Raw genomic sequence first — 17,174 nt, forward strand, 5'->3', positions numbered from 1 at the left:
TTACTTAATTTAACCATCAGATTTAGAGGTAAAGGGCTCAGTCACAGAGGAGGAAATTAAAGGACCATTTTCTCTATTGACAGTGGTAGACCAGAATGCAACAGAGCCATGCAGCGTGTTCATATTTAAAATAATGGATACAGCTCTGTCTTCATTACTGTGCCATAATTCGCTGCTATTTTCCGCCCCGCCTACACATGTTCTCTATCTCAGCTGAATGCAACATGTTCAGTCATGTTCTCTGGGGCCTGTAAGAAGCTATTCTAGGGAATGTACGTATACATCAAAAATGGCCTTAAAGATAAACTGACATAGGTATAAATTCATCTCAGTATACTTACTAATCAGAGCTTCTTTATATAGCAAAAGCAAAAAAGAAATGTAGTTGTCATTATGAAAGCAAACTGTATACAGTTTGTTTTATTTGCACTTCATTTAACCACTTAATGTTACTGGCTAGTGGCTAGTATGCCTTTGTGTGTGTGTATACTGGAAGCAGGGTGAGGGGGCCTTGTGCAGTAGAATTGCAAAAGATATTGCTGTGTTTAAATTTTTTCACTTAGTATGCCCAGTTTCAGAAAAAGTTACTAGTTTGTGTGTGTGTATTTGATGACATATAGTGTACACACTCACATGCACACAGGTGGTTAAATCTCCTGTTGTGTCACTTACATCAGCTTTAAGGTGTTGGTAATCAAACAGCCATCAAAGGGTAAGTTAAGTTTCTGGGAAATATGGGTGACATGTTCGCATGCCACGACTCGTGAGAATGCTATGAATAGCCAAAAACATCTAAAGACTGTCCTGTTGAAATGCAAAACAATGACACCAATCTGAAGCCCAAGACACACAGCTGTATGCAACCATGCATGCATACCCACACCTGCATATTCATCCACAAATGGCCAGTATACACCACAACTATATCAAATTTTAGGAGATGTTGTGGCCAAACAGAATAAAAAGGTTGCTCATTTTTTAACATGTTTTTATTTTATTATGCAAACATGAAACATGAAAAGGTTTTCTTGTTAGCTCAGCTGAAAAGTTAACGTACCTATGCAACCTTAGCACACCCACACAGGTGTTTGCACTTACTTTGCTTGTTACAAAGTGTTTGATACACTGTTGACATAAAAAAATTGTGCCATGTGCACCCTCCTAGGTTTTCTCCACTCCTGTGCGGTCTTTCCTCCTGTGGTGGTTATTATGTTGTGTTGCAATCAACTCTAAACTCAAAACGTCCCAACTTCCTACTAGAAGAAGTACGATGGAACATCACACAGTTCCTATTTATAAAGTAAAGGCAAAATGACTGGATATCAGCTTAGATTTTGGGTATTGTTATATGGTGATATTAGAGTTATCTTTTCCTGGTTTTGAAGGCTGCATTACAGTGAAGTGATGTAATTTTCGGAATTTACCAGAATATTTTAGCTGTTCTATTATTTGCCTTTTCCCACGTATCCACATTAATGATGATAATTTATCAACATTCTCATTGTGTTAATAATGTGTGAAAACACCAATAGCCATCCCTACATTATTGTTACAATGTCAGTCAAGACTGATACTGAGGTGTTTGGTAAAAAAAAAAAAAGCATGATATTTGTCCATGGCGGCCAGCGTTACGTACTGTCATAGAGTAAAACCTGTTCTGGATATAAATTGATGTCAAAATATCATGCCGGTGTTGTTAGGTAGCTGGTTACAGTTTCCACATTTGTTTCATTTATATGCAAGGGGGGTGCACTGTTGAGAGTTCAATTATGTTTACACTTGCCAAAGAAGTTTGTGACAGTCAGCCATGTTTTTTTGTTTACTGTGATGCACCTGGAACGCTTGGAGGTCGGAGGTTGGAAATTTCAATGGTTATATAAAACAGAGCAAAAAGCCAATTCCAAAAGTCCAAAAATAGATTTACCGCCTTGCAGTTGTATATCACTGCCAACCAGTCAAGTTACAGTTTACATCCATGTCTGTCCAGGCTCATACAATGTCTGTAGTGACGACTTTGAAGGAATTAAATATGGAACTTAATGCTATATTAACCTGTAACTTTGAAAGAATTAAATAAAAGGTATTAAGTGTATTATTTGGCTAAATGGCAGTTATTACTGTACATGTCTGATTATAGTGAATAATTTCCAATGAGAAATATGCCCTATGTCTTCACATAGAGAATACTTTTACAGAGGAGTACAGAGGACTGATAGAGAGCTGAACATTGTGATGTCACAGTGAAGTTGACCTTTTGATCTTCACCATCTTTTCATTTATCATTTGTGTGTAATTTTGTCATAATTAGCGTATGAATTCTTGAGTTATGGACAGAAATGTTTTTAGTGAGGTGACCTTGACCTTTGACCCTTTCGATCAGTTCATCCAAGTGGACACTTGTACCAAGTTTGAAGTGTTCCTCAGACATTGCCTTTCACGAAAATAGGACAGCAGGACGTGTCCAAAGCAGCTTCATGTGTAAATAGTTTATTTTACGTTAATGTTTGCAAGAAGTAATACAATACCTGAGCCGTAAATGTCATGAAGACTTGTAACTGGTTGTGTTTTACATTAAGGCACCTTGAAATTAGATTTTTGTAGTTCATTATTAGAGCAGAGAGGAGGAGACACCCACCTGAGCCAGATTGAGGTGCAGCTTCAACCTGTGCGCAAAATTATGCTGATTATTCACCCAGCATCAGGCTCCAACAGTTTTCTCCCCAGGTCAGACGGGTTTCATGGTCAGATATAATGATTTAAAATCATGGTTGTTCCAATAAACACATAGACACAAACACTACGGCTGTCATGCTGATTGATCTGTTAAAGATGATCTGACAGCTGTGATCCCGTCCCATGTGCACTTTGCAGGTCTGTTGACATTCATTGGGCTTTACAATTATAATAATAATTCCTGATTCCTTATTAGTGAGAATAATTTTACACACACACACTGTTAAACATTAATTAAAGGTGTTTTTTTATTGTGGAGACATGTGTGCACCTCAGCCAAGTGTGAGACACACACACACACACACACACACACACACACACACACACACACACACCCCCACGTGCTTTTAACTTCAATATTTACACTTAATTGCTGATAGGAAATATGTTTACTAATCCACACTTCTGTGTGAGGAAAAGACTGAACATAATGAAGGTGGTTTGTGATAGTGGAGACGTGTGAGTGCGTGCTAGGTGCTATCTTCTGCAGACAGACCAATTGTGCCACGGACTTTGCACTTTGACCAGTTTTAGCTGGCCTAAGGCACAAGTGGTTTTTACTCCAATGCGCCGAGTACAAGAGAGGGAATGCACCAGGCCACGCCTTCGTTTTGCCTTCATTTTTATACCTCCGGCCCACGGCCGCACAGACCAGGTGCAAGTTACTTTTTTGTCTTGTAGATGTGGCAAAAATGGCCAGTATGTTTGTTTGAACAGACATAGATGTAAACTGAAATTTGCCTGGTTGCATGAAGTATAGAACCACAAGTCAGTAATTCTAGTTTCAGTGAATATGAAACGTATGCTTCATATAAAATAGTGTCTGACTTATTCACTTATATCTATATATTGTACTTTATAGTGTAAGTATAGAGTTTAGCAGTAAGCTAAATGGAGACTTCACAACAAATCTATAGTTATGAAGACTTGAAATGTCAAGACTTACAAAATTCAGCAGTGATTGCTTCAGGGAGGATTTTCTTGCTTTCATTTTTGCTTTCTTTGTGTGTGCGTGTATGTGTAGGCTGCAGCTGCTATGCTCATATGGCTTGCTGGGTTTCAGGTTGTCCGTATGTTGTTGTGTGTATGGTAGACTGGTGAGCCAATCCACTAATGTAAGCTGATTATCTCTCTCATACACTGCCTCTCCATTGAGTCAGACACACACGCAAACACACACACACACAAACAAACGTTGTGCTCTGGAGCCTTGGGGCCAGGCTCAGGTCAGGAGGCCAGAGTTCAGTCAGAGATAATGATGCACGGCACAGAGATGTGTGAGAGGCCCCTGCATGGACTGACAGCAGTGGATTCTTTCTTTCTCTATATGTATATTTAATTTGTTTTATGCATTAATTATTGTTTAATTTAAATGTAAAACCTTAATCCAGTCTCCTACCTTCTTCACCTGTTTACAAACTAATTTACTTTTTACTCACTCTCTTTCAGTCCCGTCTCCTGTTGTCTCTGTTAATCCCCAAACACTCACACCAGCAATTTGCAAGTACTTTGCTGCAATTGTACGCCATCACTTACACAGGTGGTAATGAAAAGATTAAAAGGTAAAAAGAGGAGGAGAGAAAAAGAGAGAGATAGCATGCGAGTGGTAGTTAATGAGGATGTTCTGAATGGCTGGCTACACAGCAGGAGTGTGACTCTGTTGTTATGTGAGATGTGTTTTTGATTGACAGTCCTCCCCTTCCACTCTGAGAGACTTAATACAGCTTTTGTTGGGAGATTATGTCATTCATACCATAAATGGATGGTAGATTTTATACACAAATGGATGTACATGCTATTAAACAAAGGTTCTGGCCTTTCTAATACTGTTTTTGGACTTGAGATCCCAATACTGACTTATAGCCACACATACAGTACATCTACAACCAAACCTTCCATTGCACATTTCTATGTTCCTCTAACAAACTTAGCTGTTTGATCCTGTGTTAGTCTGACAGGATGAGAGAGGTGGTTATGGTGTGTGTGTGAGGCTGACTGGTGGCTCGATAACAACACACTCACCATACAAACTAAACCTGATTAAAATGTCACCTGTCAGATGGTGTGTGTGTGTGTGTGTGTGTGTGTGTGTGTGTGTGTGTGTGTGTGTGTGTGTGTGTGTTTGTGTGTGTGTGTGTGTGTGTGTGTGTGTGTGTGTGTGTGTGTGTGTGTGTGTGTGACAGGTGTATGACAGGGGAAAGCACAGTGAGAAGGGTAGTAATGTGCAGAGAGCAATTAAACCTGATTTTATAACGTCACCTGCTAGACAAGTTCAAACACAGGCGAGCCGGAGATATTTTGATCTGTCATAAAGAAAGGAAGAGGAAGGGAGAAAAGAGAAATAGATATGTGCTATGTTTGTGTCGTATTAGAGCTTCCCCATTTATCAGTTTATGATTTGTAAACACCATTCATGTCAACGTTCCAGTAGTGTTTTTGACTTTGAATCTCTTTCTGAAAGGTTCAAAATACACAACTTGGTGCCACATTTCTCAAAGGCAAATAGACAAGAATGACTCACATAGTCCATCCATCATGATAACTGTTAAGGGATAATTAGGATTATTTGAAGTAGGGTTGTATGAGGTAATTACTGAGAGTCAGTGTATAACCTACAGTAGATGGCAGTCAACACGCCTCCAGAGAAACAGAGAGAAGTACCAGCATGCCTGGTACGTACTAGTAGCAAAGCATATTTTAGCCACTTAAAAAAAAGTCCACCTAAAGAGTCAGTATCAGTTTAAGTGAGCACTATATTTAGAATATTTTCAGCACTTTACCTAGCCATCAGAGGGCCTCTTCTGATGGGAAACAGCAATCATATAAGCCAAAAATAGCTTCCTCTCACTCAACCAGACTCACTCAACCACTGGCAAAATCAGTAATTGTATCTTGTAGAACAGTTGCTGGTCTACCACTGCCTGAATTTATTAGTTTGTTTGTGTTATTATGTGACTTTGGTCAAAACTCCTGGCTAAATGACATGGTAATTTGTAAATTGCAGCTGAACTTTCAGCCAGAGACCCTTTGCAAAGGATCTGGTTGATCTGGAAATAGTGATTTTTGGCTTATGTCACAGAGGTTCCACATCAGAAAAGACTGTCTGATGGAAAAATCAAAGCACTGAAAACATTCTAAATATACCATCACTAAGACTGATGTTGATTCTTTTCTTAGGTGGGCCTTTTTTTAAGTGGTTCAAATATGTTTTGCTGGTGGCCCTGTCCACAGCAGTACACTGCAGTCTTTTACTGTTGCTCCTAACTGGGGCTGTGCTGGCTGCCATCTCCTGTTGGTAATATACTCACTATGAATAAGTGCCTCACCTCAAATAATCCACTGCTGCTTTTACACTGATGATGTGCGGCTCTTGCTAAACGAGGATACACCTGATATTTCAAAGTGTCACCTTAACTTTGAGTTGTTGCTACAGGCTGTGAACATTAATTAGGCTGCCACTCAGAATTGCTTTTGCCTTTTCAGCCAACAGAAGATGAACAGTTACTGGTACACTTTAACAGCTGAATCTAATTAAAGTTGATAAGGGATTCTAAAGGATTCAGAATTTGATTAGTGAATTGTATTCTGGATTTGATATTGATAAAATGTTTCTGCCATATGGTAAGTTTATTCCTTGTCATCACAGTTTGAGCCTTCCTAAATACGTCCATTAGCTTTCTCTTTCTGTCTCTATATTTAGAATAGCCTGTTGAATGCTGTTTAGACGTCAATCAAAACTTACCGAGGGGTAAAACCTGCCCCATGGTAGAAGAAACATGTATGGACAGACAGAGCTCATCTAACCGGAGACAGGTTGAAACATATCGTGTGTCTTGTGCGCATGCTTATGATGTTGAGAGAAGTGTCTGGGAATTTAATACGCTCTGCTTGCTTCCCCCTCGGCTGGTCTTAGTCTTGATCCAAACGGCGTGCCTGGGTGTGAGTCTGTTTGCGTCTGTACGTGACTGTGTGTGTGTGTTATGTCTTTGCCCAGGTGTGTGTGTGTGTGTGTGCACATGCCTGTGCACACTTCTATACACCTGCAGTGGATAGGATAATCACTCCTGCGCACAGTAAAAAAAATAATAAATTTGGCAGTTATGAAGAATGAATCATAAAAAAACGTGTGAGAGCACACACAAACACATGCATACACACCCACGCACACACCTGGGGCTGGATTGTAACAGTGATAAGACAACTTGCAGGTGGGAGAACAGTGAAGGAGACACGAATGATGGATGACAAATAGAAAGGCATCCATTTGTAACAAGGAAGTGCTTTATGGTAAATTAGTTATGTACTCATGTGGTTTTATTTCAATTCTGGTTTCCACTGGCAACCACAGAAACAATACACAAATCACTGTAATCTCTCTCCCTCTCTGTACGTGTGTGTGTGTGTTGGGTAATATGCCAGGTCTACTATGTACAGAGTCTAAGTCAGCATGTGAGGTATTAGCATAGATCCAACTTCAAGTTCACATTACCACATCAAACACACAGACTGACACACACACACACACACACACACACACACACACACACACACACACACACACACACACACACACACACACACACATACTGCTGTGCCAGTGTTGTGTGTATATTATTTTGGAGGAGAACTCTCCCTGGTAGAAGATGACCTCTGTTCAGCTCTAATGGTGGCTCAACTTCACCATGGGGCTCATGACAACACGATAAACAAAAACAACAACATTAACGTGTGTGAGTGTGTGTCAAGAACACACACACACACAACAAGACAAAGTTTATTTGGTAATCAGCAGAAACATTATGCAGTAGCATAGCAACTCATACCCACACAAATGAAACACGGTAAAATATGTTAGTTTTTTGAATTTAAATTAAAAATGACAAGCTTGATGACAAATGCATTTTCATCTCCTTGGAGATAATTCGGTTAGCCATAATATGATATCATTGTTTGTGCTTGTACTTGTACTTGTGTGTGTATATGTGTGTGTGTGTGTGTCTGTGCATGTGTGCTGTTTTGATCATCACAGTCTTTGTTATGGCATCCCTGACATGGTTACCAGATAACTTGACAACAAAATATATGCAAGTAGGTGTCACCCATAGATATAGATATCTATGGGTGTCACAACCTCACACACAGAACATTTTCATTAAAGGGCCATACATTATTTTACAGTGCACTATTAAGATGTAACAAGCCATACTTTGCATCAAAATAGACAAAAACTAGAATTGCTATGTTGTTAAGTAGACAGCATTAGATCCTTTATTTAAACCTATTAGAACCTCACTGTAAACTTAAATGAAAACAAGACCAATGCTTACTTTATAAAATCACATTATCTGCCTATACAGTTATTACAGTAACTCTGTGTGGACACCCGTAGACAAAATATTCCTCTACCTCTTTAGTTTTTGCCTTTAGTCGATCTGTTTCACATGCTGTTTTTAAATGGGGATGTAGATGTTTCACTTAAGTTTACAGTACAGCTCTGTTGTTTATTTGTCCTAATTACCCTCTAAGAACATCTAAGAAGGGTCTAATACTGTCTAATAAAAAACACATTATTTTAGTTTGTGTCTAATTTGATACAGAGTACTATTATATCTTATTAGTGTACTGCGAAATAAAGTCTGACCAAGCCTTTTTTTATAGTGGTGAAATCAATTAAAACTAAAATACCAGCATATTCAACTACTACAGCTCTTCGTCACAACTTTGAACAAAAAGATTGTGATGAACTAGTGAGGCACTGACGCCTCTAATTAAACTGCTTTAACTGTTCATCAAAACATTTAAGCAGTCCCAAACGTGTTTCAGCTTTTTAATTTTAGAAACATTTGAAAGCTGTACCTCCACTGCGTGTGAGTTAGGGTGTGGTAATGTGTCTGTCTTTGGCTGTAGGTGTATTACTTTCTGTCTGTGCTCATTTTTGGTCAAAGTAAAATGGCTTTTAGCTTTGAATGTTCTGCCATGATGTTGATCAAAACAGCCTTTTAACTTGCACACATGCGCACACACAGTGGGTGAACAGATGACGCTTTGATATGGGGAAGCTTTTATGTCACTTCTAATGATGACAGGAAATGCCAGCACTAACACACACACACACACACACACACACACACACACACACACGCAGAGGCACATAAATATGCAACCTCATTTAGACTGACATGTACTCATAAGTTAGCATTAAACAGTTCTACATCAAATTTACCCTGACCAATGTCAAAAGGCCTGGAAGAGTAAATGCTTGACAGTCATTTCAAGGTAAATACATCAGTGTTTCAGCTCCAGTGGCTGATCACTGATGAGAAATGGTCTCTTGTGGCTGAATAAGGAATTACACTACATTTTGTTTGGGTATTTGTTTTGAGGGCAGTACTGAGAGAATGATATCTTTAGAGACACAGATGAAGCTAACAAACACGAAAGGACTTGTAGATAACTATCCCTTTCCCAGAACTCTACATTGTGTCAGTATAAGTCAGCTATTCAGATAGAGTTATCATTGTAATGTAGAAATCCCGTTGAACTGAACCAGATTGTTTAATGGAGCAAAACTGTATTATCTCCAGGTGAGAGAGTTTTTCTGTTTCTTACAGCCAGTTTGATAGATGCGATGTCTGCTTTCTCCGCAAACATTAAAACAAGTTTCTTTGCTACAGTAAATGCATAAGATAACCATTTTGATGACCTTCAATCAACAAAAAACATTTGAAAAAAGTTGAGTTGTTGGGACTTAAAATTAAAAAATTGTAAAATATGGAACTGCAGGTGCAAGCGTGTATGTATGTCACAAAGCTTGTTGCAAATTTGTGCTTGTCTTTTTTTTTGTTTGAAAACTTTCTGGCTCCAACTCCTCTGGGTAGGCTGGCTAAACTGTGTCTGACTGCCTTGCTTGCCATGTCCCGTTTCTATAGTGAGTGGATTGTCATCATTTAGAAATGAGATCAGATAAATGTATGAATGAAGATTGTGTTTTTTTATGATTAATCATGTGGCCATAGAACATATCTGATAAAATGTGGAATATGTTAAGTCCAGTGATTGGAAGTAAGTATGTACAAATACTCCCTGTACTTGAGTAGATTTCACAGGTACATTTTCAAAACCAGCTCGTTTTATTGCAAGACGAAAACAAAGTAAGAGGACGTGTCAAGACAAAAATGACATAAAAGGTGCAACAAGATTAAAATGATGTCACCAGAAAAAAAAATGCATAAAAGACGTAATAAGATGATAATGACATCAGACATAAACAACCTAACAATATGTAACAAGATGAAAAAATGACATAACAATACATAACAAAATGGAGAAGACGTAACAAGACGAAACAGACAGAGTGGGAGACTCCCAGGGAAAGGTGAGGTTCAGTTAACTTTGCACAGGAAAAAGAGGAAAGAAAGAGTCTTTCAGACTACTACTTACTTTCATACTTTGTGTACATTTCAGAGCCTGTAGTTTTTCATTTCTACTTGAGTAAAGAAATTGAATCTGTACTTGTACTTTTACCAGAGTATTTTTTTACACAGGTATCTGTACTTCTACTTAAGTACAAATGTGTATACACATCTGACTAAACCACAGGACAGGGAAAAATCTGTGGAGAAGAGCGGCTTCTTCAGTATGGCCCACTGATGATTCGTAGTATAAACCAGCACCCCCTGTGGTTGTTTCCAGAAGAAAGACCATTGATAAAACAGTCAAATGTTATACACATTGATACTCACATAGCAAAACAATACAATCAATAAAACATCACAAACAGTTAAAGGCTGTAAAGCAGAGAGGAACCTTGAAGCTTTTATTTGTAGATATTGTTATCGGCATAATCTGATAGGAAAGGGGAAGGATGAGCCAGCAATAGCAAAATCACAATCACCCTTGAGTTTTAGCCCAGTACAAAAACTAGGATAAACAGACATAATGACACAGAACATTTTGTACACAGTCTGGGGCTTAAAATAAGCCTACTAGGGGAAGTTAAGTTTGGCTTTGTGATGTTGACCTTCAGTCCAAATCTCTGAAAATATGAAGGCGCACGAAAGTCTTTGACAGATACAGTACACACTCCAAAAAAGAAAAATAAAGTGACTTGATAGGTCACGATAACACTCTGGCTGGCAGATCAGTGTGTGCATGAGCGTCCATGTGTGTATGGCTTGTCGTGTGTGTGTGTGTGTGTGTGTGTGTGTGTGTGTGTGTGTGTGTGTGTGTGTGACATGTCCTGATGAGGCAGTTGATTTGGGCTGCTGGTAGGGGGTACTCTAATCTGGCACGCACTCACTGGCACTGTGCTACCTAGTTATTCCACTGACAGCCACTGCCCTGGGAACAGGAGCTCAAGCTCACGCACACAGAGCACACACAGATTTGTATACAAAATACACACACACACATACACATACACATTCACGCACACACACACACACCCCTCTCGAGGCAGTGTTCTTTCTGATCTCGCTTTGGGACTGGTGGGGACAGATGGGTGAACAGTGGGAGTCTGGGCTGCCATCACTCGAAAAGCAAAGGCATGCATGCACAAATACACACATTACACACACACACAGACACAAACACACAGAGGATCACAGGCTCACACTTGCCACTTTCTGACTTGGTTAGAAAGTGGCAAACACATAAACGGGCAGGCAGAAATGCAGAAAGGTCTAAGTTGCTCTCTATCACATGCACGCACGCACACACACACACACACACACACACACACACACACACACACACACACACACACACACACAAACACACAGACACAGACATCAGCTAATCCAGTCACACGCATACTTATTTACTTGTAAACATGCACTCGGACTCAAACATGGCCTCTCATTCACACACACATGCACTCTCTCTCTCTCACACACACAGATTACTAGAAACACGCCTTTGTGTTCATTCTCACCCCACACTGTTCTCAGCCTCCCAGCTGTACACGCAGTTCATCACAGATAGAGAGAAAACAGGTATCTTTTATTTGACCTCTAACCAGGATGGCTGCAAATAAAAATCTCTTTCAGATGAGGCCAAAATAACAACATAAATAATATTGTAACACTAACAAATACATGTAAAAAACAACATTCAAAGAAAAAATGTTATGAAAGAAAATGAGGACATACTAAAGATAAATAAACACAGAAGTGCAACATTTCACAACAAAGAAATAAATATTTGCAATAAAACAAGAACCCATCTCAGTCCTTAAAATGCTCACCTTTAAACATACTGCATCACTGTTATATTTCACAAATCCAAATGCGGCCATCTCAGCATGATGATATTCTACAAATAAGAGTGCTGCTCTCTGCATGAATGATCATTCTTGACCTTTGGGAACAATATCTGGTGAAGAGAAGTGAAGCTGAAAGGCCCACTTACTATTGATTCTGAGCTTTTAGCTGCATCTTCATTCAGCCACTGGAGCTGGCTCAGATGTCATCTCATGACCTGAACGTGAACTTTCATTCAGGTGATAACATGTGGTGATATAGCGGTTGAAAGCTCTGAATTATTGGTAAATAGACTTTCAAGCTGAGATTCTGTGACTGCTCGTGTGTTTTATGGTCAGTAAAGTAGCAGTGTTTAGATGATGATGCTATTAGATTAAAAATGGACTGGGGTAAGTAAGCTGGGACAGCAACAGCTACTTAACAGCAGGTCTTTCTGTTGACTCTTTGTGTCCCCAACATAACGTGTCATCACAACTGGCATTGTTACTTCAACCTAACAAGCAGGACAAGGTTATCTATGTAGCTATCAGTGTTGGGTTACTTTTAAAGGTAACTCATTACATTATCAGATGGCCGCCGTCAACAAGTAACTCGCTAGAGTATACTTGTGTTACCGGATATAAATCAAAACCTTTTTGTGATTTCATGCACATACTGTTATATTTTCCATGCTGGACCGAAGTATACTACACAGCTCTGCTTACTGGCTTACAATTACTAACTTTAAAGGGAGAAACCGTTCAAAGACCCGAGAGCAGCTGGAGAAACTGTTCTAGATTCTAACTGTGATTCTAGCTAGCCAACCCAACCAATGAAGGCAATGAGTACAAGCCAATCAACTGGCAAGAGAGAAGTGCTCACTAACACGGATTTTAAAAATTTGAGCTTTTTTTCAACTAACGAAAAATGGGAGCAAAAACAAAAGCGTTTATTTTCTTTTTTTTGAGTGTAGATTGCTTTCTGTCTGTTAGGCAGTTTGCGTAGCATCAGATATTTTTAATATAACTTAGCCTACAGCACTAGTCAAATATGACATGTCTGGAACAACAGCAGAAATTTGGATTCTTTCGGTTGCTTGTAGCTATTCTGCTTCTCCTACATAGATCATTTAAAGATGGCTTATCATCAAGGGGGAATCCCTAGCATCAGTATGTTGGAAACATCTCCTCTATACTTTCAAATGGGGCTTGCCTCACGTTTGTTTCTAAAGTGCTGCCAATAAGCAGAAAATCCCCTGGCATGATCACTGCATCTCGTTCAAATTACGCTTCTTGATGAAACTTTGTTGGTCATGACTATTACCTGTCTGGTTTTAGTCTCTATTTGTCTAGTCTGCTCCTTGTGATACTTACTGCTCATTATGTTTATTACTCTCGCTGTCTGGCTGTCTGTGCTTATTTGTGGTGTTTTAGGAAAGAACAGGATGTGTTGTCCACGTTCTCTAAGTGTCCTGGTCACACAATCTCACTGTTTATGTGTCTTTGTTTGATTGCGCTCTGCTGGAATCTGTCTGTCAGATTGGATTTCTCCTGTCTGGAATCAATCAGACTGAAAACATCTGCACAGTATGGGTTCGTCCCAATACCCACACAAGTATTTGCAAGTCATAAACTTTTACTTCTTCATGTCTGTAGATTATTGCAGGTCATAAAACTAGCTTACGGATGCAGTACTGCCAACAGCTGCACCATGGTAGTGCAGTCAACCATTATGAATCATGTGATATACTCTGAATAGTACTCTGATAAGTGTGCATCAAGTGTGAGTTAAGTGTACTGCGTGTTTGGGTTAGTGGGCTACAGTTGCATACTACTGTGCCAAGGATGAATACACACTCCAGTGCTCAACACCGCAAGTTTTGCTAATAGATTAAAGAATGGACCCTAACACTTCAATCTGCTATCATGGCTGTACCTCCAAGCTACTCTTGAAATCTGTGGCACTTTGAAAGAAAATCAGTTACTTTCTTCTTTTACTATGCAAATTATCTCATTTTTGCACTTCAGTCCTATTAAATATTTGCCTTTCTGCTCTGCTTACTCTGCTCATATTCAAAAAATTATTTATTATACATTGAAATTATCCAAAACGAGATAAGATGAGCTGAAGAGGGAAGCCCATCTCTTTATATCAATTACCTCCGAGGAACACTTTAATTTTTCATCTCATTCCATTTCATCACGATCATCCCTCTCATCTCTGTCATTAAATTTGCATTATCTATAAGCTAATTTTACCCCATGGGAGTACAGTGGCATTATGTTGGGCTAAGGTTCTGTAATGAGTGAATTTTGCTCACGACTCCTCACGCTAATTCTTCCACTCTCTTGTTCTTCTTCACTCGACAGGCTGGCAGTAGCAGCTTCTGCGAAGGAGGAGGTGAAGCAGTTACTTGGAAAAGAGAAGCAGCAAGGTGAAATTCTCAGGTAAGAAATTAAAATGAAGTGACACAAAAGCTTGATGGTAGGGTAATATGATGAGCTTATTCTAACACTTTATTTCAAAGGGCGTGCATAAGACAGTCATTGCACCCATGTCATGACACCTGTCATGAACATGAAGGAGTCTTTATGAATGTTTTTTGTTGAAAGCTTTTAAAACAGACTGCATCCAGAGGACATTTACACTTCTTTTTAAAGGTCTTAATTGACAACATCCTGAATTAAACACATTGTTTTTGCAGGAGCTGATGATAGAAGAAGCTTAGAAGTGGCACATCTCACTTCTTTCTCATCTCTGTTGAGGGTTGCACATGTGCAGTACTGATTGGCACTTTCCCCTCCCATGACAGCGGCAGCTAGCTAAATCTAGCCAAACTAATGATCACAACTTGATGGCTGATGGTGGCCACTTTGATGGCAGAGAAAATAATAAAAAGGTGGTTTTCTTGCCAGGTTTTGCTTCTGGTACCCCAGGACTGAGTCAGCTAAATAGGCAGCCGGCTCCACGGCTAACCTTGCTAACTAGCTAACGTCAGCTACAGATAAGAGCAAACAGCATGCAGCCAACTTAAACATCAAGTAAACTAGCTTACCACTGTTTGCTGCACTTTAGTACTGTACTCTGTCATCAAGCTGGTCTTATAACATTTAACATCAGAATGACAAGTCCAAATGATACCCTTTTAGTTGAAGTCCAGGAAATTGTTCATGACACTGCTACAAAAGCATTTGACAGTGTAATAAAACATAATGACACCTGTATGACAAGTCCACTGTACCTGAGGTGAAGGAAAATATTCATGACATGCTTACAGTGGCAATGACAAGATGACAGTATAGTGTAAAATGACAGTTTCTTGTCATGACAAAGACATTGGCAGGTTATGTTGTTTTGGATAATGTCACATTTTCATAACAAAGACATTTTTTGTCTTGGTTAATGTCACGTTGTCATAGCAAATACATTATTGGCTTATTTCATGTCAAGTTGTCATAACAAAGACCTCTCAAACAATATCAACTTTGCATTAAAATGACATTATTGACCAAATGACACTTAATGACAGCAGTCATAAACACTCATTAACTCATACTTCACAGTCATGTCAGGTGTCATGATATGGTTACAACAGTGTAAAACAGTCTTACATAAACGCACAACCCTTCAAATGAGGTGTTACCAGTTAAAGAAAGCCAAAACAGGATGGAGATGAAACACACAAAAAAACGAACAATGAAAAAAAAACTCAAAGCATGGGTTTGCATCACCGTGATTGGCTGTCAGCTCCTTGACCAGATGCACGGCAGGAAGGCCTGGGCAGATGGGAAACAACTGTGTGAGATGATAGAGGGAAAATAATAAAAGAGAGAATGGAAAAAACAGGGGGAGGAGGAAAGTTAATTCAACTGACCCTCTGGTTATTTCCTGAAAATAGAGAGAGAGATGGTGAGCAGTTAGTGACAGGAGAGGAGCAGAGGAGAGAGGTGGAGGTGAAGAGAGTGGGAGGGAGGATATGAGACATCAGGGGAAAAAAAAGTGCTTTTCAATCAGGCGTCTGACAGTGAAGGCTGCTAAATGAGTAAACCATCGGGTGAGCAAACGCATGCAGTCTTTTTCCCTCCCTCTCTGTTTTTCACTATCTTAGCCTTATCACCGATGACAGATCTGGCTCATATCTGTTCCTCCATTTGGTGCTGTCAGCCTTATGATTTATGTCATCTGACATTATAAAACTGGCTCTCGTGACAAGCAGTGGCTATGCTCTCCTCCCCTCCGCACGCACGCACACACTCTGAGGCACGGTGGAGCAGCTCAGAGTCTCCCCTCTCATCCCGTCTAGTCTGAGACTGCGTTCATTTTTGATCACCTTAAGCCACAAACCCTGAATAAGAAAAACAACAACCACTCAAACCCCGCTGAGCACTCAAAAACTGTCACATCACTTTGCACGCAAGAACCCACCATGTTGAGGAAGTTTGTCTGTGTGGAGACAGGCTCGTGTTTGTGCAGGTGTAGGTATACCTGTGTGCTCCCCCATGCCTGCATTTTATCCATATGTGTTACGTGTAAGAAAATAGGAAACTGTTTGGTGTGCTCTCACCCACATGTTCCTTCAAAAGTGTTCTTGGAATAACAGAATGTTCTATTCCAGCACTTGAGTTTTCCATGTCCACTCTTTGCATGAGTTTGTGACTTGACTGAGCGTGTGTTTGTAAGCACGTGTGTGTGTGTGTGTGTGTGAGCCAAGCTAGTGATCTTTCATGTTGCTCAAAGTGCTTTTCGTCTGAACACAGTTCTTTGAGACTGAGAGAGATGGAGGAGAGGGAGAGGGCTGTAAAACATGGCTGTGCCCTTTTCTGAGGACATTGTGGTTACATCAGTCCTCAGTCTCACTCTGTCTCTTCTATTCACCTTTTTAAATTTATTTTATGTCTCATTGCCTCAGTCGTCTTTCTATTAATTAACAGTTTCTCTTTCTAGCTGTCAGTCATTTCCTACATCAGTGGAAGCCAATAAATGAGAAAATAACTGAGTTCATAACAAATAAAGTGCTGTTTACTCTGCAGTTATTTGAGGCACAAATTTGTCAGAGCAGCAATAGATTTATTTGAATAAGGACAGAATTGAGTTAGGGGTACTGCAATAAACCTGTATTGTCGGTAACTGTTTTAAAAAAAATAATGGAATATTGATATGTCAAAGGAGAAATCTATAATATTTATTGAAATAAATCATAAA

At 39.5% G+C, this 17,174-nt stretch overlaps 1 protein-coding gene across 1 annotated transcript in view; it reads left to right on the forward strand.

Moving 5' to 3' along the window:
- Positions 1 to 17,174, forward strand: part of lekr1 (Leucine-, glutamate- and lysine-rich protein 1) — a 144,204-nt gene that overhangs the window by 69,532 nt on the left and 57,498 nt on the right. Inside the window, exon 5 of the mRNA XM_084716285.1 lies at positions 14,342 to 14,419. Within this exon, the coding sequence (XP_084572411.1) occupies positions 14,342 to 14,419 (78 nt within the window). The remainder of the gene's footprint in view (positions 1 to 14,341; positions 14,420 to 17,174) is intronic.

Source organism: Lutjanus erythropterus, chromosome 4, assembly GCF_056507025.1.
Source record: "Lutjanus erythropterus isolate fLutEry1 chromosome 4, fLutEry1.hap2, whole genome shotgun sequence".
Classification (NCBI taxonomy): domain Eukaryota; kingdom Metazoa; phylum Chordata; class Actinopteri; order Lutjaniformes; family Lutjanidae; genus Lutjanus; species Lutjanus erythropterus.